General features: G+C 43.3%; 3 protein-coding genes across 5 annotated transcripts in view; 1 reads left to right on the top strand and 2 right to left on the bottom strand.

The window, feature by feature from the left end:
• Window positions 1-9,031: 9,031 nt before the first annotated feature.
• LOC129718896 (uncharacterized) lies at window positions 9,032-9,492 on the top strand. The gene is made up of 2 exons (XM_055670107.1): window positions 9,032-9,275; window positions 9,341-9,492. The coding sequence occupies exons 1-2, from the start codon at window positions 9,126-9,128 to the stop codon at window positions 9,425-9,427; spliced, it is 237 nt and encodes a 78-aa protein (XP_055526082.1). The 5' UTR covers window positions 9,032-9,125; the 3' UTR covers window positions 9,428-9,492.
• On the bottom strand, window positions 9,489-11,346 carry LOC129718893 (serine/threonine-protein kinase ULK3). Its single transcript, XM_055670100.1, has 2 exons — window positions 11,010-11,346; window positions 9,489-10,953 (listed from the first exon to the last, which is right to left on the bottom strand). The coding sequence occupies exons 1-2, from the start codon at window positions 11,100-11,102 to the stop codon at window positions 9,577-9,579; spliced, it is 1,470 nt and encodes a 489-aa protein (XP_055526075.1). The 5' UTR covers window positions 11,103-11,346; the 3' UTR covers window positions 9,489-9,576.
• A 10,924-nt stretch (window positions 11,347-22,270) lies between these two features.
• LOC129718895 (mitochondrial coenzyme A transporter SLC25A42) overlaps window positions 22,271-25,300 on the bottom strand; it is a 46,330-nt gene continuing 43,300 nt past the window's right edge. For all 3 annotated transcript variants that reach the window (XM_055670106.1, XM_055670104.1, XM_055670105.1), the window contains 5 exons: window positions 24,247-24,472; window positions 24,002-24,187; window positions 23,672-23,937; window positions 23,200-23,386; window positions 22,271-23,136 (listed from right to left, as the gene is read on the bottom strand). In XM_055670106.1, the coding sequence (XP_055526081.1) occupies window positions 22,983-23,136; window positions 23,200-23,386; window positions 23,672-23,937; window positions 24,002-24,187; window positions 24,247-24,472 (1,019 nt within the window). In that variant the 3' untranslated portion in view covers window positions 22,271-22,982. The remainder of the gene's footprint in view (window positions 23,137-23,199; window positions 23,387-23,671; window positions 23,938-24,001; window positions 24,188-24,246; window positions 24,473-25,300) is intronic.

Below are 25,300 nucleotides of genomic sequence, written 5' to 3'. Positions count from 1 at the left end.
CGTCGACCTGTAGCACAACAGAAAGGTGTCGATGGCTTCGTCGAGTGTTTCTCCCCCTGCGGTGATTTTTTTAGTGATCTTTTGAAGGTATCCACAAACCTCTCGGCTAACCCATTGGACTGCGGATGATAGGGCGCAGTCTTAAGATGGATGATACTACGAGCGTCACAGAATGCTTCGAATCCGCTGCTGGTGAGCTGAGTCCCATTATCAGTGACTAGCGTTTCCGGATTACCATATCTGGCGAATATTCCTCGAAGAATCCGCAAGGTTTCTAGGGTGGTGATCTTCTCAGTTCGCACAACTTAAATATATAAAAGTTCCCATTCATTGGACCAGCAAATCTTGGACTAAGATTCCGGTGGAATGAATGGCCAAGTTTAATTTTAATACAAGAACAAAAAAAGTTTATTGAACGAGATGTTTACACCACGAGTTCTCTCTTACGAATGATGAAATATCAATAATCGCAGTCATGCACATACACAGCAGAAGGCTAAAGTATGTCACTACACTCACTACATTAGGTCACAAGGTAACAAGGTATACAGGGTGGCAAGATCGTTGTTATATCAACACTCCTCCTCAACGAGTACTGCCATCCTTGGGCGATAATCCCAGCATCTGTGCAAACTTCAATTGCTTGACTGAACCCACTGGCTTAGTGAGCACGTCAGCTACCATTTCTTCAGTAGGACAGTACTGTAGTTCCATGCTACCGTCCTCGCACAGCTGCTTGACAAAATGTCCTCGCACTTCGATGCGCTTGGACCGACGATTCTTCCGCTCTGACAACACGAACTGGATACAGCTTTGGTTATCCTCCATCATCTTGACAGGATCGCTCAGCTGTTCACTCATGTCCTTCAATAGGTTTCGAAGCCAAATCAATTCTTGGTCAGCTTCACTCAACGCCACATATTCAGATTCCATCGAACTTACCCACGATATCGCTCCTCCGGCATAGTGGAAGATGAAACCAGTTGTAGATCTTCTTGTAGTACCATCGCCAGCCCATTCGGCATCCGAGTATCCGATCAGACTAACATCAGCGTCGCCATACACCAATCTCCACTCCTTGGTTGACTTCAGGTAACGGACAACACGTTTTGTGGCCACCAAATCCGCCTCCGTCGGCGAACTCACCTTCCGACCCAATATCGCCACGCTCGCAGCTACATCCGGCCTAGCGCACACAGAAATGTAAAGAAGCGCTCCAACGAGACTTCGATAGTCTGTCCCTTAAGCCAGCCGAGGACTCGTATCCTTCGTGCTCTGGAAACTTTTTTCCATTGCCGTCTTCGCTCGCTTTGCATCACGTCGTCCGAACTTCTCCGTAACACGATCGATGTACCGTTGCACTGAAATTCTGTACTTGCCGTCTTCGTTGCCGATTTCAAGCCCCAGGAAGTAACTCAGCTCTTCCAGATTGGTGATTTCGAAGTACTGTTGCAGCACCTCATAAACCGATTCAATCTCTGCTTCGTCCGCACAACCGACCAAAATATCGTCCACATACATTATCAGATAGCCACGTTTCCCATGGACCATCATTATGTACATGCACGGATCAGCATCGCTTTGCTTGAAGCCCATTTCCAGAAGGAGGCTATGCAGTCGTTGATTCCAGCATCGGGCGGACTGTTTGAGTCCGTAAATGCTTTTTCGCAGACGACACACCATGTTTTGCTTTCCCTTCTCTGCGTAACCAGGTGGCTGCTTCATGAAAATTTCTTCCTTTAAGTCACCGTACAAGTAGGCCGTTTTTATATCAAAATGTTTCAACGTCATTTTCTTCTTGCTAGCAACGGCTAACAGCGCCCGCAGTCTGTTGTGGCTGGATACTGGTGCGAAAATCTCATCATAATCCTCTCCGTACTTTTGGGAATATCCCTGTGCAACCAGACGAGCTTTATACTTAATGATGTCTCCAGCTGCTTTTCTCTTCAGTTTATATACCCAGCGACATCCAACCGCTTTTCGTCCAGCAGGTAAGTTGACTAGCTCCCATGTTCCATTTTGTTCGTGAGATTTCAGCTTATCTGACATTGCCGTCTTCCAGCTTTCCTTTTCTTCGCAGATATTTGCCTCCTTCAAGAACCTTGGCTCAACTACCTCGTTATCCAGGGACTCCACAGCGAAAATCTCTTCGATTAGCCTGTGAGGAGGAACACCCTTTGTTGATCTTCGAGATCACCGCGCTATTTCATCCAGAGAAAACCCACGAAACGATGCACTTCCGTAATACGATCCGTTTGGATTCCGGTCATCGTCCACCGGATCATCTTCTTCCACTTCCGAACTTTCTTCCGATGACGTCGAGGCCCCATCAGTCTTGCGACTTCTGTCGCAACAAATGCACCACCGTGTATCTACTATAATCGTCTACCAACACTATGTAAAATCGATTACCGCTCGGCGTTTCTTCTTCCATCGGACCGCCCAAGTCTGTATGCACTAAATCGCCAACCGCACAAGATTTACTGTCCGACACTTTCGGCAACGATTCACGAGTCATCTTCCCTTCACAACACGGACCACATATACACACTTAGATAATATCACCGAGTACGGTAAAATGAATTACCGAGATTTCAACAGATTCACGCATCAAAATACCGAGATTCTGTAAAATCAACAATTGACAACTTGTCAAACTTCAACGAGATGCTCGGTAATATTTTACCGGGACTCGGAAATTTCGACTGTCGAATTATTACGGCTTGGCTCCGTAAAACATTAATTTGTATTGTGCCGTGTCAAATAAATGTTGTGTGAACAAAAAAAAACATCAACGCAGCAAACCAGTTGTCCTTCACTTCTTCCCCAAGCGCAACTAACCGGAGCCGAAAAGCAGCCTCCTCATCATTTGAGATCCAGGATCAGCAGTTTTCCTTTCGTTAGAAGCAAGTTCATTTTAAAGTTCCACCACAGACAGACGTCCAAGCAAGAATAATATTGATCGGAAATTCTGTGTAAATTTTCAAAGAGAATTGCGTTATAAATCACCTGTACACTAGTGCCGCCTGGTGACCTTATCGCTACAATACATTTTTTTCGCTAGTGTACGAGGCTGGCGTCACTGGTAGCGCTATCTGGTTACGAACTGCTACTACAAAAAACTCTACACAAGTTTGGAACTCAGCTTGGACATCTGTCTGCGTTTCCACACCGCATGATTTCCGTCGTTCAATTTTTCGATCGTCACTTTCGTGTCCGCCAATTTGTTTTTCACAGGCACACCCGGCTCACGCAAAATTTAAATCCGAAAAAAGACACGCGACTCACACCAGTGATAAAATCCACTAGCGCGTCGAAAAAAAAAAAAAAAACAAAATACCTTTAACAAAATACCAAATAACCTTTGGACTAAGGTTCCAGTGGAATGAAAGGCCAAGTTTTATTTTAAAACAAGAACAAACAAAAATATTGAACGAGATGTCTATACCACGAGTTCTCTCTTACGAATGATGAAATATCAATGATGGCGGTCGTGCACAGACACAGCAGAAGGCTAAAGTATGTCACTACACTCACCACATGAGGTAACAAGGTACATATACCATGTATACAGGGTGGCAAGATCGTTGTTATATCAACAGGTCAGAGTGCGAAGAAAACGCAGACTTCGGAGCAGCGTTGCCAGGTCATTATTTTAAAAATCTGGAAAAGGCAAAATAAAAATCTGGAAAAAATCTGGCAGTCATTTCGTGGGGTGAAAGGTTAATTTTTCGGATAAAAGTCTTGGGGTACGCAAAATTTGAGGTGACAAAATTGCAAAATTTCGCGCCAAAATTGAAGTTATGACCATTTTGCGGAACAGAGAAAATAAAATCTGGATAAAATCTGGATCATCTATGAAAAATCTGGATAATTGGACGTCAAAGCTGTCTACCTGGATACATGTTCAAAAGTCTGGATAATCCAGCTAAATCTGGATACCTGGCAACGCTGCTTCGGAGCTTCACCAGTTTTCGTCATAGTGAGGTCTACTGACAGGGGATGTATACGAAGGTTGCAAAAAAAGCGCGACCGGTGTCTGGTTCGACATCTTGTTGAACATCTGATTCGACAGCATCATCCGATTCTTCCCCGTCTTGTCCGAATCCTTCCACATATGGTAGATTTACTGCGGTATTGGAATCCGCTTCTTCTTCGAAATGGTAAGCAGCAATATTCAACAGAGGCTCATGGTTCATATTCGTCTTGGACAACTAGAGAAAACGGTGCCACAAACAACCGCTGGGTCTCCATACTCCACAGTCCAATGCAGCCTCATTCCACATACGTTTGGGTATCTTGGACTCAATCAACAGCATTCGTACTTTCTCGATCACCGTTCGATTAATCCTTCCGGAGAATCCGTTCTGTTGCGAGCTGTATGCCATGGTTGGTCCTATCTAGATACCCTTTTCAGCATAGATTCGTATCTGGTCTTACTCTCTGCACTGGTCCCCGGTAACCTACCAATAGGGGGTTTTAATTTGTTTAATTGTTCATCGTCTTCGATCATATCGTACAGACTGGTTTGTCTTATGCTATGTTTTTAATTCTATTTTTAAAACTATTTTTGGTTAAGTTAAAGTCAAATAAATCACTGACGTCATTGAAGCCTCTTAGGCAGGAACTGAGCGGATTGTTATAACCATAGCTTGTCCTGTGCCCGGGTATGGAGATCATTGTCCAGTATCGCAACCGGCGCTGAGGAACATTTATTTGAATTAGCAGGAGAAGGTCTGAGCAGCCAATATTGTTCGTTAGGACGTCGAAAACAAACAATCGTTGAAGTTTTATTCGTCTTGTTGACAGCAACTCCAGGTCAATCAAACGACATCGTTGCGAGTAGTCGGGCAGAAGTACAGGGTCATTCCACGGTAGGTGACGAAGAGCAAAACGTAAAAAACATTTTTGAACTCGTTCAATGCGAATAACTTGAGAGGTATGGTATGGAGCCCATATGGGAGCAGCGTACTCCAGAACACTGCGTACTAAAGCACAGTATAGTGCCTTAAGCGCGTACACGTCAGTAAACTGTGAAGCATTGCGGCGAATGAATCCGAGGATCGAAAAAGCTTTAGCGGTAATGGCGGAGATGTGTTGGTTGAAGCGGAGCTTAGAATCGATAATGACGCCCAAGTCACGGATAGACTGCACACGGTCCAGTGGAGTTGTGTCGATGTTGTACTGATGACTAATCAAATTATGACAGCGACTGAAAGTGATCACCTTGCATTTGTTGATGTTCACACGCATCCCGTTCTCTTTGCACCAACGTGAAAGTATATCGATGTCTTTTTGCAAGCAAATACAATCCAACATGGACTTAATTATTCGGAAAATTTTCAGGTCATCGGCGAAAAGCAGCTTTGCAGAAGAAATTCGTTGACACAAGTCGTTAATGAAAAGCACGAAAATCAGCGGTCCCAGTACACTACCCTGTGGAACTCCAGACGGGATGTCGAACTTTCTAGAGCGTGTGGAGTTCACCTGGACGAATGCGCTTCTACCGGTCAAGTACGACATTAACCAGTCGGATATCCAATCGGGGAAGCCCATATGCCTAAGCTTCTCAATTGCGAAGGTGTGCGGAACGGTATCGAATGCTTTTGAGAAGTCGATGTATACCGAGTCCACTTGATTTCGACATTCAATTTCCCGAAATAATACGCTGGTGTAACATAGCAAGTTAGTTGTTGTAGAGCGACGCGGGACGAAACCGTGCTGATCGTTCGATATTATCGATTTAACTGCGGATAGCACGACCTCATGCATCAGAGATTCCAGAAGCTTCCCTAGACAGCAGAGAATAGATATTCCGCGGTAGTTTTCAACTTTTCGTGTGCTCCCTGATTTGTGAACGGGTATCATTTTGGCCGTCTTCCATAAAGTCGGGAAAGTTTGTTCATCCAGCGATCGATTAAACAACAATGTTACCGGACCAACTAGCGACTCGGCGCACTTTTTCAATACTATAGGAGCTAATCCATCAGTTCCAGCCCCTTTCGATTCATCAAGCTTAGTAAGCGCTATGAATACATCCTCACGAGAGAAATTGAAAAACGGTAGACGAATGTCGTGGGAAAGTACGTGCTGAAAACAATTAGGATGGAGCTGGGGCGGCACAGTGTTAAACACGCTTTCAAAGAAGCACGAAAAAAGATTTGCGGCTTCTTCGTGTGTGTTGGCAGTGGCTTCTCCGTAAAACACACCGTCCGGGACGAGATTACTAGCTTTTTGCTCTTTAACGAATTTCCAAAACTCAGTAGGATTATGCTTCAGGTTCGACTGTAGTTTATTTAAATAGGCTCGATAGCATGTCGTAACTAGTTCCTTATAGGCTGTTTCTGCAAGGCGAAGTAATTCACGGTGCTCATTGGATTTATTAAGAAAAAATCGTTTTCGCGCCTTGCGCAGTTTGTTGCGCATATTCCTGAGCTCGGCATTCCACCATGGTTTTCCTAATGGCTCCACGAACAGCGCGACGACGCCGTGACACCTTCGAATTGAGTATTTCGAACAGCTTGTCGTAGAACGAAAGAACAGCGTTGTCGACAGTTAGACCTTCAATCAGCTGTACCCAGTTAACAGTTGAAAATTCAGCATTAAGAGAGCTGAAGTCACAGCTCCTAAAGTCAAAATCGAGTAAATCTGGCTGGCTGTTTCCGAGTTCAACATGCGTCGAACTACGCACATCAACTTGCAACTCAAACGGTGGATGGTGAAGGTCGATTGGTAAGAGCGGAAGCACGGGTGGCGAAATTTCAAAATCGACCGGGGAACTCGTGAATGCTAGATCGAGTGTTCTACCATTCGTGTTCGAAAAAGAATTCAATTGCACCAACCCGCATGTAGAAATGGATTCACAAAAAGCGAGTTCTTGCTCGCTAGAGGCGTTAACTGTTATGCATCCATTGATATCATCATCAAAATTCCATTGAAGCTGGGGGAGATTGTAATCACCGAGAATTAAAACGATATCGCTTGCTGACGATTCATCGCAAACAGACTGAACGGCGGCTGTGTGGGAGCAATATAGTGTTGTGTCAGAATTCGGTCGTAGGTAGATACCGAAGATGTGCAGAGAACGGTCTGGTAGCTTTATACACACAGCCACTTGCTCGAGCTGGCTACAGTCGGTTAGCAAAATCTCGGTACAGCGTAGTGTAGATTTAACTGCAATAAGCACACCACCGCCTCTCGTGAGGGTGCTTGTAGATTCATTGCGATCACATCGGAAGAGCGAGTAATCTGATGTTAGTTCCGAATCGCTTATGTCGGACCGAAGCCATGTTTCGGTGAGTATTACCACGTCGTATTCACAGTTTGACAATCCTAGCTTCAACTCAGACGTTTTTGTGCGCAGGCCCCTAACGTTCTGGTAGTAGATGGTCAAAAAGCGATGCCTTGACGATGCGATATTGTCGGAAGCACAATTGCTGGATGAGCGCGTGGTACGCTGATTGGCGGGTTCAGTGGTAGTTGACCTATTTGATGTCTCAGCAGGAATCGCAGCGGCACATTCCACATTGGAGTTAGTAAGCGTAGCACTGTAAGGCGAACATACATCAGGCAGAGTATTAGCCGGTGTTTGAGAGTACTTGCCTGATAATTGCAGTTGGAAGACCCCCTCCTCTTCCCTATCAGGACCGGGACGACTCGGACGAACGGGCTCAGCAAAAGGCACGACTGATTCGGGTGGCTTGGGGGCTTCCATAATGCGGTTGGAATTGCGTCCCGGGAACGTCACGTTTAAAATGGGTTTGATGTGGTGGGTGTTGCTGTTGGGGCTGATATTGACTGTGTGGTGATCGACGGAATAACTGTTCCTGGGATGATGCTCGTCGGTAACGGTCTGGGAAATTTTTGGCTGCCATAATCTAAAAACTCACGAAACATAATACCTTCCGGCCATGTAGAACGGTCGAGTGCCGTAGCTTTGAATGCGGGATCCAATCCAATTTTAAAAGAGATAAATGTTAAAGTTGATTCATCTCTTCCTTTCGGCACTAGTTTGAATATGTCTGGGTCTTTAGTGAGATTTAGGTTAGCCTTTACCATTTCCAATACAGACTCTTTTGTCACATCGGGTCGGATACGCGATATATAGAGCCAGAATTTGATCGGTTCTACGTAGGTTGGTACTGATATAACGGCTTGATCCGGTTCCTTACACCCGTAAAAACATTGACCGACATCGGGAGGCGCGGCCGCTTGTACTCTTCGACTTTTGGGCGGGCGCGCAGATTCAATTTTTTTTTTCTTATACTAATCGATAACCGACCTTTCAGTAGGCATTACGTAATTTGTCTTAGATCTCTATGAGTGATTTTTGATTTTGAAATTGAAAAATTATATTTGTTTTAAATTTTCACTAACTGGCAAGTAGTGCACAGAGTGACATTGCTGTTGCTGGCTTTTGGGGAATATAACCCTGATATTAAGCAAAGTGACATTTCTGCTGCTGGCTTTTGAAAAATATAACCCTGATTTACGTGTCATGACAGGGATGCCAGATGTGAAGACATGTCTTAATATTGAAAACATTTGAGCGTGTGTGAACAAGTGGAAGCCTATTAGTCGGTTGATTAACCGCACTCGATTTAATGTGTCACTGGAAGTTATGTAAGCTTTCAACGGGGACCGTGTTTACAGATTTCCTATGTATAAAGACATTGTTTTGTGGAGTGTGAAAATATTTGAAAAATGACCTGGCCGCTCTGTGTCATGATTTCTTGACGGTAGGGTATGTCTTAAAACCATTTACAGTTGTTAAAATTCAAAACAGATTTTTTCAATAGCTTTGCTGTTTAAATTAAGAAAAGTCAGTAGATTATGTATTACATTTGACATTTCTTATCAAAAGAAAAAATAATATACATACCCCTAAAACACCCTATTGTAGCTTCTTCTTCATTATTTTTGTTAATAATATTTTTTTTCATTTTTAACAAAAATAACTCATAAAATTTGTCGGATTCGCCCTTTTGTTACTTCACGCTAGACGCTTCAAATGTCAAACTCAGATTTCAAGACAAATTTCGCATTGTTTTTCTTGTAAATAGTGTATGCGATAACCGGCTGTGAGTGAAATTGCGTGATATATTCATTTATCTGATAATTAAAAAATGACAAAACTGAAGCTCTTCATGAACAAATATCTGGTGACAATCGTTATGATTCCGTCGCTAATCGGGGTACACTGGGGCTGGTACCAGCTGCAGCAGAATGATGCCCTTGTTCCGGAGCATGAACGGCGAGAGATGCCACTAGCTAAGGTACGTTATAGCTGGCTCTAATGGAAATCTATGACTCGTCCATCTTGTATTAATATGAATTTTAGCTGCTCAGAAAAACCTGGAACTCCACAGTTTCGACGCTAACGGGATCCGAAAGCTCTTCACTCGAAGCAAAGACCGATAGTAAATAACTCGATGGAAACGGAACAGAGTTACGGAAGGTGTGTGTAAATAAAAGTTTTTAGTTCTCTAGTAATTGTAGAAAAAGCAATTAATATTTGTCTCAAAAACAAAAGCACATCTAGAATATTTTGTAAGCTATAAAAATAATTTCTTCGCCTCACTGCAGGCAACAGTTATAATTGGTGGCCGTCCCGTTTTCCATCTCCTCCAGGATCTGCGCAGAGCGCACTGTTTTGATTTGTTCGGCCTGTTCCATCCAGCGCACGATTTGCTGGTGTAAAAGATCCCTCCGCTTGGAACCACGCAGCTCAAGCCCCAGCAGGGGCATCAATTTTCCTAGGACGGTTTTGTAGGACTCCAGTGCGACGTCTAACCGGTTTTCCAAGGCGTATAGCTCGGCTTGGCGCCCGATTTCCAGTGCCGACTTTAGTTCCGGACTGGACGAAGCAAGCGCGTACAGCTGTTTGTACAGATCGGATGGCTCCAGGGCGCGCTGGATTTGCTCGGTTCGAGATACTGGAACTGTTTTCGCTTCTGGTTGTGATGATGTCGTCGCATCTGGCACGGATGGGGTTTTCTCCGCCCGGAAGGAATGTTTAATTTCCTCTGCACGGTTCAGATAGGTTTGAATCCGCTTTCGCAAGATTTGTTTCTTGGAAGGACTCGTTTCGGCTTGAATGATCGGAACGAAGTATTGCAGCCCACGGCAGTAGCTTCGATAGGCAGCATCGTAATCCTGCTGCTTGTCCTGTTCGATGGCTTCGTTGATCAGAGCGATTGCCTTTTCAAGATTCTCCTCCGAAGGAGCGTGCTTTAAATCTAGAAATGCATGCTTGAAAAAATCCTCGAATGTTATTCGATCTTTGGGAGATCGTTGCAGCAGCCTGGAAAGAAGATCTTCACACTCGGGTGAAATACGGTGTGTTTTCGGAACTTCTATCCGTCTGTTAGAGCGAATCTTGTCAATCAGTTCCTGTAGTGACTGTGAGCTGTAGGGTGCCTTTCCGAAAAGACACTCGTAGAGAATTACTCCGATACTCCACAAATCGGCTGACGCGTCGTAACAGTGCTTCAGTAAAATCTCTGGAGCCATGTACAGAGGGGACCCCTTGATCGAGGTATTCTCTTGTCCAAGTTTTAGATGTTGAGCGAAACCAAAGTCCGCTACCTTCAGTTCGACTCCGTGGCCACTGGTTCCACGCATCAGCAGTAAGTTCTGCGGTTTTAGATCGAAGTGGCAAACGTCGTTCTGCCGCATGTAACGCAAGGCCAGTGCCAGCTGGCGTAGAAATATTTTGCATGTCATTTCACTTAGCTGCTGCTTCTGGCGGATGTAACTGGACAGACTTCCCCCGTTGCAGTACTCCATCACGATGTAGATGAATCGATCGTCCCAGAGAAAGTCCTTCATCTCTACTATGTGCTGATGTTTGAGCTTCTTCAGCAAGCTAATCTCCGTGATGATGTTATCTACAGCGGTTTTAGACAGCGATGCCTTTTCCACACACTTGATGGCAAAGATGTCCTTCGTTGCCTGGTCGAAGACAAGGTTGAAGCGAAATTATTCCTCTCCTAAACAGTATCACATACCTTCTTCATTGCTCGATACACCGTCGCGTACGTTCCACTGCCTATCCGTTCCAGCATCTGGTACTCGTTTATATCCGGTTTGGGTGTCCCCATCTTGCCGCCGTCAGTAGCCACGGTTACAGGTTTTCACTAACTAGTGGGCAGCCTTTCGCCCTTCGCTAATAATGAAAAACATTTCCACTACCGAACTGCGATGCGGAGAAACTTTTCACACTTTCCCGTTATTCAATCAGCGACGACAACACAGCACGAGAATGCTAATTAAACGAAATTGATTTGAGTGTTTTTCCCATGTTTTTGTGATTGCGTTTTGTTGCTATTGGAGTTTGAAATATTTCCATCCGTTTGACACGCTTAATTTTATTTAGCCGAAAGTGGATGAAAGTCGTCCTTTTATGGTTTGTGCGGAATGGAAGAGTAACATTTCAAAAGGACCTGAAACAAAAGTAATCACGAATGTTTCTTACAGCCGGGATTTGGTTGTTCAGCTATACCAGTTTTTATATATATTTTGTATATTTATCCGCAAAAACGAATTTGAAGTTGCTAAAAATATCATCTCCATATAGGTGGCTTCATAGAGCTGTTGTGACATGTTTTGGTCACTAGATTTTGCTTCAGTGTCCTACTTGGTTGCTTTCTGGCTCAATCAGATCGAAATCTTACTGATCAAGCCGGATTTTTGGAGTAGATATCAAAAGTTTATTGTCGGTGGAATTAAAAAAACATCTTCTTTTTTAAAGATTCTATGTCGAATTTTGAATGCACTTTCACAAATTTCGGTCTTTGGCTGCTCTCATAGGACGTAGAAAACGTGGGCATGCGAAGAAGACGTGCTCAGCAGTCTTCACATCCACACACTTAAAACACATGGGGGACCCAACGTGTCCGTACCTGTGCAGATACTGCCTGAAGGAACCACAGCCTGACAGGATCTGTACTGCCGCTCATAGCAAGTCCGTCCCATTTGCGTTTTGGTGCTGATGAGAAAACAGCAATCAAAAATTGTAACGCTTTAGGTGAAATTTTGCACTCAAATGCTTTTTCAATCAAGACCATCAACAGAATTTAGTACTGCAATGACAATCTTATACTTTTGCATCATAAAACTTGTAAACACATCGGAATTTGATTAAAATTGGTTGAAAATCATATGCTGGGACTCACATGCGATTACTTTTACGGTACGTAGCCAGAATGATAGCAAGTCAGTCCCATAGCCAGCTACGACCGGTGATGAAAAACAAACTACTGCAAACCGATGGCGGTGCTATAGCTTGCTTTTGGAATGCATCCATCGCTGGTCAATTCATAAATGACCTTCTCTCGTGCTTCATTAAACAAGTTTTTTGTGAAAAGCATAACACAATGTACCTACCAGCTGCACCGCTCAAAATAAAATTAGATTTTGTTTTTACATTTGATACTACTGATAAATTCAAAATCAGTTTAGGTGTAGGAACTTGTTCTAAATTTTTCTGAGAGCGGTCACACGTTCGTGACGGCGGACAGCCTCCACGTAGCAGTAGAAGCAAATATGAAAGAACACGTATAGCTTAGTACCGAAGTATTTGATATGACTGACAAATTTTTCAAAACGAAATTCACAATAATTGATCAATCCTTACCCACGTCTTAACATAAATACGGATAAAATACGAAAAGTAGTATTTACTAAGGAATGCTCGCAGACTAACAGACGTAACACTGGAACCTAGCTCCATCGCCACAAAAAACGTTCATTTCAAATTTTCAATCGAATAACAGTCATCGCGCGAAAACGTCGTCTGGGGCGCTGTTATGCAATCTCATACACATTTTGTAGTTCCCCATTTGACACATGCAGTAACGCTGGCGCTGATGTCGAAATACATGACGCAGCGCGAACACGACAGCAGATGGTGCTAGTGTTATTAACGTAAAGTACTGGAATCATCCAAACGATGATTTTATTGAAAATTTGTTCAACGTGTTATGTCTGTTAGTCTGTGGAATGCTTAAAAAGTTAAAAAGACAACAAACGTCAAATATCAAAACGAGCTGGGGGCATGTGAATCGGGAACGAAAACTGAAAAATTAAAGTTTTTGTAATACAGCATATTTAAAATACAAAAACAATAATAGAACTGATAAATGTGTTCGCTATATTAAAAGCTTTATTTGAAAGATAAATTTGTAGTTGTGGCTTCCCTATTTGGTGTTATCCATCGAATTCCCCCTCGGCGTTGAGATGATATCCCAGTTAGCGAGCTGATTTCAATAACTGGAAAGTGCTCGTCGCCCAGTTAGCGAACAGTTGCTGTATCAGCTAGAGCCACACTATGTAGAACGCGTAAAGTTCAATCAAACCTCCTATCGAGTATCACTTGGTACATCCTATTCTAAACCTGAAGACCATAAGTTGTGGTAAATATCACATTTTTCATATTCATTATTGGCTGTGGGGTTAAATTGCGAAGATTTTTTCAATGGGACCGACTTGCGATCACTTTTGCTATGGGACAAACCGACTTGCTATTTTTTTCATAGTTTCTCAGAACGAAGTATTCAAAAATATTTGTTTTATCGAAAGTAGATATAAAAAGAAATTGATTCCATAAATAAACTAAAAATTGATAAAAATGCAATTGGGACGGACTTGCCATGAGCGGCAGTGTATCAGGTGAAAGTTCACTTCACCAAGGTGCCTTCCGACCCAACTCCTCCTATATCTCCAGAATAAGTCGATGCGTCCATCTACCCTTCGTCGGGACATCGAGAATGACCTTCTGATTCCTCATATAGGTACCCCTTGTGTCACGTTGATCGAAGCCTTCTCTGTCCTCCTCAATGGCGATGCAGATAGACATCATGCCGGACAAGACATAGATTGCGTCGTATGACAGTGTTCGGTACGCACTCGCAACCCACGTTCCAGTTAGCCACGGTAACTGTTAGTGCTTAGAGTTCTGGACCACACCGGTCCACCATACCTAAGTATGGACGAAACCACGCTGGCAAAAAGTTTTCGTCTGACCTCCCTCGTAGGATGCGCTAGCTCTAGTTTCCTGGAGCGCATCCACTCTTCGACCTTGCGTATACAGTGCGCGGCTGTTAGGGATGGGCGATACAGACAAAAGTATCGATACTCTGGTATCGCAATACTTCAATAAACTTCGATATCAAGTATCGGTTGAAGGAGTATCGATTATCGATGCTTCGATAGTATCGGTATCAGACTTGCAATTTTTTTTCAAAAAGCGTCGTTTAGAAAGAATCGATACCGGTACTCATTTCTCGCGGTGAGTATCGATGCCAAAATACTCGATGCCGCGACCCCAAGTATCGATACTGCAGGTATCGATGCTAGTATTGCCCATCCCTAGCGGCCGTCAACTCAACTTCCTCAATAGATTAGCCGTAGACCTCTAGTGTTATGTCGTCTGCAAACCTCATACAGGGAACTTGAGTTTCAACACCCCGTGATACATGGCAAGACTAATGCCAAGAAAATGTGTACGAGCCTCAACGAAGTTTTCGCAATAAAGTCGATGGCCAGCCAAACGCTGTTAAGAAAGCAGCAGCAGCAGGTCCCACCTTCTGGCGTTCGATGAATTTGTGCGGCAACTGAAAACGATCGGTGCAACGCTGGCGATTTGAAATCTCGTAACCCAGCTTTTCTTAGGGTTACCGGACTCGTTTAATCCATTAGTAACAGCTACCCGGACGTGGTTAAGCAGAGGTTTTTGGCGGAAGAGCAGAACGGGTGATCCATCGAGTAAAAAACCAGCTGCGGTCACAGGTAAGAAACGACGCAAGTATGGTGGCAATAGTGGAAAATTCAATGGGAAATGCCACAAAGGCTAGGTCTTGGGCTGCCCCTTTCCGGTCTCCCCTTACACCCACTGCTCTGGCACCCTCGTCGACAGCTTACATCTAGCGCATGCGAGGTCTGCCTCGAAGTCGTCGGCCTCTACCCGGTTCTCTGCTGATATCTTTGCCAGTCGCTCATCCGCCATCCGTGCCACGTGACTAGACCGCCGTTAGGCATTACTTCAGGGAGAGGGCCAGTAGTGCTTTTTCGCACTTACCTCTACGGGTAGCAGAGCAACCTATTCAGGCCAGTTAGTTAACTGCTAACTAACTGGGGCACGTCGATGGTTTCCCGTCGATTGGTGCCCTGCAAAATACTAACGATCTGTGATGCGGGCTTGATGACCGCATCCCAGATTTCCTTATTCTCGCACATCCTACTCACAATATTCTCTGGCGTGGTGTCCGTCCCACTTATTGCCAGCATTTCGTACCTTATCCGCTCGAAACGCGGGACATGTGAAGAACACATGCTGTGCGTTTTCTTTCGCACCCGTACATGCGGGGCACATAGGGGGCTCGACGTACCCGAACCTATGCAGGCACTGCCTAAAGCAGCCATGGCCTGACAGGATCTGTGTCAGATAGAAGGTTACTTCCCCATGGCGCCTTTTAATCCAGTATGCTAACTCTGGAATGAGTCGGTGTGTCCATCTACCTTTCGTAGTGTTGGACCACTCCCGCTGCCACCTGGCCATTGAAGATGACCGTATGGTGTTGCGTATACCCCTCGTGTCGCGTTGGTCGAAGCACTGATTCTGATGGGCATCATGCCAGCCAAGACACAAACCGCCTCGTACGACACTGTTCGGTATGCGCACGCGACCCTTAGGCACATTAGCCTGTACGTACTCTCAAGTTTGCCGCGATGGGCACGAAGTACTCAATACCTTGGACCACACTATATATATATATATATATATATATATATATATATATATATATATATATATATATATATATATATATATATATATATATATATATATATATATATATATATATATATATATATATATATATATATATATATATATATATATATACATATATATATATATATATATATATATATATATATATATATATATATATATATATATATATATATATATATATATATATATATATATATATAGCGAGTAGTGCCGCTCCCACCACCCAAATGCACAATACCGCCCATTGGAACTGATGCCAGTAATGTTCCCAATTACGGCAACTGGTCGCATCACTATAGGATAAGAGTCGGATTTCGTTTTCGTACCATGATTTTGGGCTGGCACCTGCGCCGAGCTCCCTTAGTGATGTCGTGTGATAACGGCTTGAAACGGAGATTACAACCGGTGCAGAGGTCTCCGTCCCGTAAAACCTGGCAGGCCTTCCAGTACGTTCCGAGTCCATTGCCTGGTGGGAACCAGGCAGAAGTAGGATCAGATGTCTTTTCCTGACTTGCGCCGGTCGGGGTTGTCATAGTTGCCCATAAGGCGCTATGGCAGCCGCCCCTAGCCATGGCCTCACTGCTCCGGCATAGACTACCTTGGGACCATTTAGGCGACTACTCCATTATGGATAAGGATAGCGGCTGGTAGGGGGACCCAATAAACAAGAATGCAGCAAAACAAATCTCTGGAGATGAGGGCAGATGGGTTGGAAAACCCATTTGCGCGAGGTGGCATCCAGCGGTCTCCGCCTAGAAAAGTGGAGACGGATGCGGTGAAGGTCGCCTGCGAAGACGGTAAAGGCAGTACGCCTACCGGATCTACGCAAGACATCGCGGTGGCTGGTCCACAGCTATTAAAGGCGGTCGGAAGACAGCGGGACACGCTACCGAGGGTAGTGGCCCTGTCTGAGCAGCTCGATGCTATAATCGAGTTTGCGAAAAGTCGCAGCAATACAACGAAGTACTTGAAGCAGGCCCTCTACATGCTTCGGTCCTCCGTCGATGCTGCGAAAAAGGAGCATGCCGAGCTCGAAATGAAAGCTGCGGCTGCGGAGAAAGAGGAGACGAAGGTGACCGAGCTGGCGACGAAGTCGGTCCAAACGGACGCCAGCACGTTTGCGGCGGTTTGCGCCGCAGGGCCAGCTGCCAAACGAACGCGACAGTCACCGGGAGAGACGGCCCCCGGGGGCACCAAGAAGCGTTTAATCGCAAACAGCCCTCAGACCGGTGTAGGAGTGGCGCAAGCAACGCCCACGGTGGCAGCCAAGGAGCAGAAGGCTCCCGGTAACCCGTGGGTAACGGTTCCGGGAAGGAGTAGGAACCAAAAAGTGGTGGCCAAAAAACCGCACCCGGTTACAAATCCTGCGACGAAGAAAGTTAAAAATAAGGGCGACGCACTCATCCTTAAGACAGAAGAGTCAAAGTACTCGGAAGTCCTTAAGGCAATGAGAGGCGATGCGAAGCTCAAAGATCTGGGGGCAGATGTGCGTAGCATCCGCCGATCCCGCAAGGGAGAAATGATCGTCGAGCTCCGCAAAGAAGCCAGAAACAAGGGCCCAGCCTATCGGGCATTGGCCCAAGAGGCGCTTGGAGATAGAGTGCAGGTTCGGGCACTCACGTCGCAGGTAACCCTACAACTTAAATACCTGGACGAAGTCACCGAGGCATGCGAAGTCGTGGATGCCCTCAAGGAGCAGTGCGAAGTGGTTGTGGCACCAGAGGCAGTTCGACTGCGCAAAGGCCCAGTAGGAACCCAGACCGCCACTGTCAGGCTTCCGTCAGTAGACGCAAACCAGGCGCTAAAGGTAGCGAGGCTCAAAGTGGGCTGGTCAGTGTGCCCACTCAGCATCTACCAGCCGCCGGAGGTCTGCTTTCGATGCTTCGAGCAAGGACACAAGTCCTTTAGCTGCAAGGGGCCTGACAGGAGCTCTTGTTTTAAATTCAAATACAATAACTATCTTTTCACTCTGACAATAACAACACTCCGTTGAAGTCAACTGGAACTTGAGCGAAAAGGGGCTGCCAGAAAAATATTTTGGTGGATACATAAAAAAACCGTGTTGCTGTTTTGACTGAATTTCTCTCTGCGTCACTCTATCTATTCACTCTGTGTAGAACTACACGCTGCTTTATTTTAACTCTAATTTGATTAAGATCTACTCAGTTTGGTATTCTTATGCAAAATGTCAAAAAGTGAGTTATCGGGTACTGGATAATTGAGTAACATTTACTCAAATTTTCATAATTACCATGTTTACTCAGTTTTGAGTTATTATCCATGATGTTTACTCACCCCTGAGTATATGTATATGTCAAAAGTTTTCAACAGCGATATTATCTGTTTCCGAAGAACAATTGGTGTCGCTTTTTATTCGTTTGCTAGCAGTAAGTATTTGATCTTTCATCAAATCAATAATTTCCTAATCAATTACATTACAAACAACATGTAACAATATTCCATAACAATTTCAGCTCAACATCATTATTGCAGAGGATTTGAAAACATCTCTTCAAAATGAACAACCGCATGTTGTGTGTCCTGCGATGCCGTTTTAAGTCAGGCTTTTATTCGTGATAATGAACGGAAACATTTGTATCGATGTACAGTGCCCAATACATGCAATCGATACAATATAAATCCTTCGCAGTGTTTGGTGACGGATGATGACGGATTTTCTGGTGTGCGTACTGTACAAAAACATGAGCCACAGTTCACGGGCAACTGTGAACCGGTTGGTTGCCGCATTATATAAAGACACGTGAATGATTTAAAACTTTTATAATGTTTCGATGAAAAATAAATCTCTTTGATTGTTCTGAATTTATTTTATTTATTGAGTCAGATTTACAAAAACCAGAAATCATCAAATTTCCAAATTTTGGCAAACTGGGTAACTTGTACTCAATTTCGTTAATTCCTGGTTTGCATAAACAGAGTAGATTCTAATCAGTTTTTGACGTATGACGCCCTTACTCAGAAGTGAGTAACCGTAAAAGTACTCAAATTAGGGTACCTCCACTTTTTTCAAAAATGGGTCATATCTAACTCACTTTAGAGTAACAAATAATGAGCGTGTAGTGTAGGTTTCGTATAGGATCAGCGTTGTCAGGTATCCAGATTTAGCTGGATTATCAAGATTTTTGAACATGTATCCAGGTAGACAGCTTTGATGTCCAATTATCCAGATTTTACATGGATGATCCAGATTTTATTCTCTCTGTTCCGCAAAAAGGTCATCACTTCAATTTTGGCGCGAAATTTTGCAATTTTGTCACCTCAAATTTTGCGTACCCCAAAACTTTTATTCGAAAAATTAACCTTTCGCCCCACGAAATGACTGCCAGATTTTTTCCAGATTTTTATTTTGCCTTTTCCAGATTTTTCAAAAAATGACCTGGCAAAGCTGTATAGGATAGAAACGTCAACATAAATCATTCTACATCGTCCGCCAAAGAGTCAACACCTAAAATAAAAACCTGAAAGTGAAAGTGAAAATTGTTAAAGTCAAAATATATTTTTTTAGTTTACAATGAACCCGCAAGATGAAATAGCAACAACATCATCAGCTATCGAAAACCCAATGAGTCATATACCCAAGCATGATGTTGCTGTTTTTGGTGTGTCTTCTGATTTGAATGATATTAATTTACCAACCGGTTTGGATATCTTGAGATATTATTTTTACTTAAGCGAACGTGCAAAAACAGAACAAAAAAAGTTTTCTTATAAACAATTCTCTAATCACGTAACAGATAGGTTGGTTGGAATTTGGGAAAAACTTGGTATGGAAATAATTTCAAAAAAATATGTTGCTGTTAAATTGAATAGATTGGTTGACAAATACCAAGCCGAAATTAAGAAGACGAATAGAGACCTTTTAGTGTTTACCGGTACTCTGAACGAAATTTTTTATATTGGAGCATGTAAATGCGATTTGACGGCAGCTCAATGTAACTGCGGTTTGGTTCCAGAACGCCTCCAAGAGTTTATGCACGATCAACATAAACAGAGAAGACTAACAATTGATGCATTTCTGATGGAAATGGACAAACATCAACAACCGGGAAACTAAGCAAGCAAATTGAAAATTCTGAAGCTCTTCCGGTAAGTCATTGCTATCACTCCTTTATTATAATTTTCTAACATTCTGAATGGTGAAATCATAATAAATTTATTTAATTATTATATATTTTTAGGTGGTGAGCGACTTTCAGAGAATTGCGTTGGAAAATATGCCTCCTGTTGCAGAACAGCACGAATATTCCACCGATTCGCAGTACTTATACGACATGGCACATGCAATTTCTAATGGCGTGGTTTCTGTGGATCTGGCTAACATAAAACCAGGGAAAATTGTACATTCTCGCTGGCTCACCAAGGCCGCTAGATTATTACGATTATATGTGACAATGAAAAAACCACCTAAAATTTTAAGAATTCTGGTTGAATTTATAATTAAGGTTTATGTGCCAATGTATTTTAATATCAAGTATTACAGCTCTGTCGTGTACGGTAGTGTATTATTTTTCAAGTACATTACTTGGGCACAATTTCTGGAGCCAAATTTACGCACTGTTGTCAATCATGTAATTAAAAATAATCCATATTTTGCACATTCGGAAAATATCTTGCTATCAATGTTGTTTGATGATAGGAAAGAGGTGCGCGACTCTGCTATCAAGAAAATTTTACGATATCGAGACAATGTTGAAGACCCATCGGAACTTAGAGAATATAAAAAACCAGATATAAACTTCCATTGCTTCGATTACACGAAAATGATCGATTTGACTGATAAAAATAACGTATTTGAACCACCATTCACGCGAATCATTCCGTATGAAACATTGATAGCATATTTAAATGAAGATGATTCACCATTTACTGATCCGCATATTCCATTACATATACAAGGAACGGAACAACACGTTCAACTGCTAGCTAGCGTTTCCAAACGAGTAATATCGGAAAATATAGAGGCTGTTATGGAGGCGACATTTTTTTTTTCCTGTATGGGCTTCCTCACTGCGACCAGAATCGTAGATCTATTGTGAGATATGCCCGGGTGTCTGCTGTATCCCGCACTTCTGTTAATAGCAATACCTCTATTGAGAAGTGGCATGCTTATTATTATTGTTCATCAGTGCTTGTGTGTAATGTGCTACTCTTCCTTTACACGCTTACTGTTCTACTGTACCGATACTCGTTCCTCTTGCCAAATATCACCAATTATAATTCCCTGGAGAAGTTTCGTCGTGCGTCCTTCTGGCCAGTTTTATTGATAAGAGGGACTTATTTTTTTGTTAAGAGGAAGTCACGCAAAGGTTTTTTGTAGATTTCAGCGTTAAGGAAGGGTAACTGGTGTGGGGAGCCTGAGAATAAACCCATGCTTAAGTCCTTTTTTTTTTGACATCGGATGGCCTGATTCTACTAAGATTCGAACCCACGACCATCCGCTTGCCAAAGCGGACTCTGTAACCTTGCAGCTACGCAGCTCCTCTAGCTGCGCCCTGGAGGCGACATTAGAGAGCCGTGCGAAATTGCCCAGTGTTGAAACCAAAAAAGACTTCAAACAATAATTTTTTAGTTTCTTTCCTATGTTCTGATCGAATAAATTTTTAAAGAGAAAACAAAAATCCAAAAACAAAAAAAAACATTTTTTTCCTAGAAACTTCATTTGTGCGGAAAAATAATAGCCATTTCACTGATTTTTGTCATATAAAGTGCCAAAAATGGTGATTTTTTGATATTTTTTTATATTTTTGTATGGGAGACCCCCTAGGGGGGTCCCAGGGGGGTAACACTAGCATGGGTGGGTCAGCCCTCCAAAGTTAGTGGGGGTCGGTCATACATTTGGACTCGATTGGGTCACTCTAAATGGGTCAGGGTGCACTCTAAATGGGTCAGGGTGCACAGAGCACAAAAGCCGCTCCCCGAAGCAATACCTAGCGGTGGTCCCGGGGAGTATTATGGGCTGGAGACTGGAGGGGTTTTAGTGGGTCCGGTCACTGATTCAAACCAACCCCACACTCCCTGAGGTTGGTCACCTCAGGGGTTTGGATGCAAATTTCCCCTCCACCTGAAACAAAAAAAAAAAAATGGGTCAAAACAGGATTTTTTGAAATTTGACCTTTTGGGTACCTACACGTTAGTACAAGGGACATCAGAATTCATTTTAGAGGTATGGTTTCTTGAGAAAAGTATCTTATTTTAATCCCTAAAATCCGAAAATCATATGTGCCTAAGCGATTTTTAAATCGACCCACCATTCTCTATGCATGATGACGATTTACGAAGGTTTCGTATACCTGGTAATGGAATCTTCAAATCTCACAATCTCATTATGCGAACTGTTCGCCTGAAATTAGTTTGAGAATTTTCTTTATGCAATTGAATTATTCGGTAAACTGAAACAGTTAGGAGCTTCTTTCAAATGCCATTGTTTCCAAAAAAGACATTCTCTCCTCATACACGAATATCATAAAACCTAGCTCTGTATTCAATTCGAAGAAGCATCAAACTTCAGTTGACTACAAAACCTAAAGCGAACATAACCTAACTCGTTCTGTTATACAGATGCATTCATACGCTGGTTGTAGACATTACCAGCAAAACAGAATGACACTCGCTATAAATTTATTGTCATTAAATTCAGACTCCGTTAATTTCTGCGTGCCAAATTTGCCCCGAACCAATGGGCAAAATGTGGATGGTTCTCGAAGGAACTTTCGTGGGGTTGAACCGAAAAGATGTATAACTCGCGAAGACAGTCTAAAAAAACCTAAACAAAAACGACTAACAAAATAATCTAAAGCTTAAAGTGGCTTTCTGCTTTTCACTGAAATGTTTTTTTTTCTTTAACACAAATATAACATTTTTGACCTCCGCCTGTTCCTGCTAACCGCGCACATTTACTATTTACAATTAATTGCACCTCCGTTTCTTCGATTGATCAATTGACTGACAAAACAAACAACAATAAGCCGCCGCCGCCATCAACAAGCCGTTCAAGTTCAACGTTCAATCTTTGCGCAACACATCCGCATCACAATCACCGAGGCACACGTGTTTCTATCAATCTCATCTCTCGCATCTCGTCGAGGGAAAAAATGCTTTCTCTTGCCACAGTACGACAACAGATTCCAGTATAGATTCTAATTTTTTCGTTTTTTTTCGGTTTCTACCTCTCGGAGTCCCCCTGTTGCAGATGAATAATTTCGCGCAGCAGATGCCTGATGTGGTCGTACGTCGCGAAGCTGATACCGACCGCAATCGGACCCTTGATCCAGTTCATGCTGAGACCCTTGTAGAAGCCCCCGATGAATCCTTCATCGCTGTTTGAGTTCGAGAAACGATTAACCTTTAAAACTTATGGAAGGCGCGAAGAGAAAACTTACCGATAGATTTTGACCAGAGTCGTCCCCATCGTCAGGTACCGATCGGCGCAGTGCTTTGTCACCCCGGTGGTCTGCATTCGCCGTCGCACGATGTCCAGCGGGTAGCTAGAGGACTGTCCGATCATACCGGCCGCAGCGCCGAATATCAGCGATATCACAGTGTTGGGACTCCGGTCGCCCGTGTGCTCTGCGAAAATAGAATAAAAGGACACGGTTCAACGACGGTTCCAAAAATAGGTGTCAAAAAATAGGTGTGTTTTGGAATTTTGGACTCTGTCTCTAAGAAGACTGATTGAGTGATAACTGTGGGGACCAATTTGCACCTCAATCAGCAGTCAAAAACAACACGCAAGTTGCACTTGCGTGTGAAAAGGCAGCTAAGCAGGGTAATTAGCGTTACTCGCACACTCTAACAGTTGGTAAACTAAACTCTAATTGTTAGCAGATGTCCACTAAAGTCTGAAAAACTTACTGTAGTACTCGTTCTTGAGGGTATCGTAGGTGAAGAAAGACATCCCGGCGTACGGAATCACACCCAGGATGGTCGCCCAGTAGCCCCGATACAGCGTCCGTGGCCCCTCGCACTGACAGATTTTGACGAAAACCTCCCGAAGCGTTTTGTAACCGGAGTACTTATCCGTCACGGCCATCCGGGCACGTGCCAAATCCAGCGGATAGGTCAGTGACTGCGAAGTAATGCCAGCCAATGAACCGGCCAGAAAGCGGCGCACTTTGGTACTGAAAAAGGGAGAGTGAGAAAGAATTAGCATACAGGTTCGAATGCTGTAGACACGAAACACACTCTTCATGAACGTCAACATGCAGCAACTTCCTGTACTGCTCGTGGGAGGTGAACTGTATCGCCGAATAGGGAATGATGCGTGCCATCGTGGCCGAGTTTCCACGCCACAGTGCCATGAAACCTTCTTTGGTGTAGGTGTCCCGCAGGAAGCGCATAGCCGCAGCGAAGGTGTACGGAATATGTTTGCTGAAAAATTGATCGATTGATTAGATTTGTTCGGGTCGAGTACCTAATTGTTATCATACTTGATCTGGAAGTTGATCTTTGTGCGATCCAAGGGAGCGATCGTAGTTTTGGCCAAAGCACCGGCGATTGCTCCCGCAATCAAACTGGTGATGACCACATCGCGATTGTTCAGTCGCTGCTGTTGCGTTTGCTGGTTTGTGCCCCCGGTGAGTACTTTTGTGCCGCTGTTGCCAGTCGCTGCAGACGACGGCAAGGACGTTGATTTTGGTGCATTGGCGGAATTATCTGTGGAAGGGAATGGAAAGGATGACTGTGAGTTTATTTTTATGAGAGCATAAGCAGCAGAATTCACTACCAATGATTAGAAGGAAAATTCAATGTCGAGTATCACACCAATGGCACTTTTCAGCACTCCCAAATCATTTCATTGAAGTTTTTTCGGCTCCTCGCCAAAGCCGTGAAAAAGGACTGCTGCTAATCTAGCTTAATTTAAATTTGTTCAAAGACAAATAATTTCAGAATCACCTGAATTGGGCTAGCCTCCAGTTCCAATTAAATTTGTATATAATGTTTTCTTAGAAAAACGCGTTTCTTAAAAAAGAAACTAATGCAAATCGTCTATCTTGCAGCTGTAATAAAATACTTGCATATTTTAGACCCGAATTATTCTACACCATCCGTAAGTGGCCCTTCATAATCTAACTCCTACATGTTATTACCTTCACTTGCCCAAAGTGCCACATATTCAATTATTACATTACTCAAGTATATCGAGAAAAAGGCCTATAAAGTATTGTAAAGGAATGCTATTTTAATTCGAATGTCTACCGAGTGGAAGCGCTAATTTGAGTAGCAATCTAATTCCTAACACTCGCGATTGTAAATAGCTGCAAGCAACTGCTAATCGAAGTAATCGCTATACATAACTAGAGAGTTAAAAATCATTTACTTATTATTATGCCTATTATTAAGACGCATTTATAAAAAGTTCTTCCAAATAATTTCAGTCTAGTCTGAATATTCCACTTTGTCAGCCAATAGGTTATGGGCCCTGGGCCCCTTTGTAAGTCATTCCACAAATTGGCAGAAAAACTGGAGTCGAAGCTCAATGAT

This window comes from Wyeomyia smithii, chromosome 1, assembly GCF_029784165.1.
Source record: "Wyeomyia smithii strain HCP4-BCI-WySm-NY-G18 chromosome 1, ASM2978416v1, whole genome shotgun sequence".
In the NCBI taxonomy this organism is placed as follows: Eukaryota; Metazoa; Arthropoda; class Insecta; order Diptera; family Culicidae; genus Wyeomyia; species Wyeomyia smithii.
The sequence above is the reverse complement of the archived record's forward strand: the minus strand, read 5'-3'. Positions and strand labels throughout refer to the sequence as shown.

What these genes read in the sequence shown, in the direction of transcription:
- LOC129718896 (XM_055670107.1), top strand. Translation starts at nt 9,126, where the DNA reads ATGACAAAACTGAAGCTCTTCATGAACAAATATCTGGTGACAATCGTT. An exon ending in GAGAGATGCCACTAGCTAAG is followed by an intron (nt 9,276 to 9,340) that starts GTACGTTATAGC and finishes TATGAATTTTAG; the next exon opens with CTGCTCAGAAAAACCTGGAA.
- LOC129718893 (XM_055670100.1), bottom strand. Translation starts at nt 11,102, where the DNA reads ATGGGGACACCCAAACCGGATATAAACGAGTACCAGATGCTGGAACGG. An exon ending in TGTATCGAGCAATGAAGAAG is followed by an intron (nt 10,954 to 11,009) that starts GTATGTGATACT and finishes GTCTTCGACCAG; the next exon opens with GCAACGAAGGACATCTTTGC.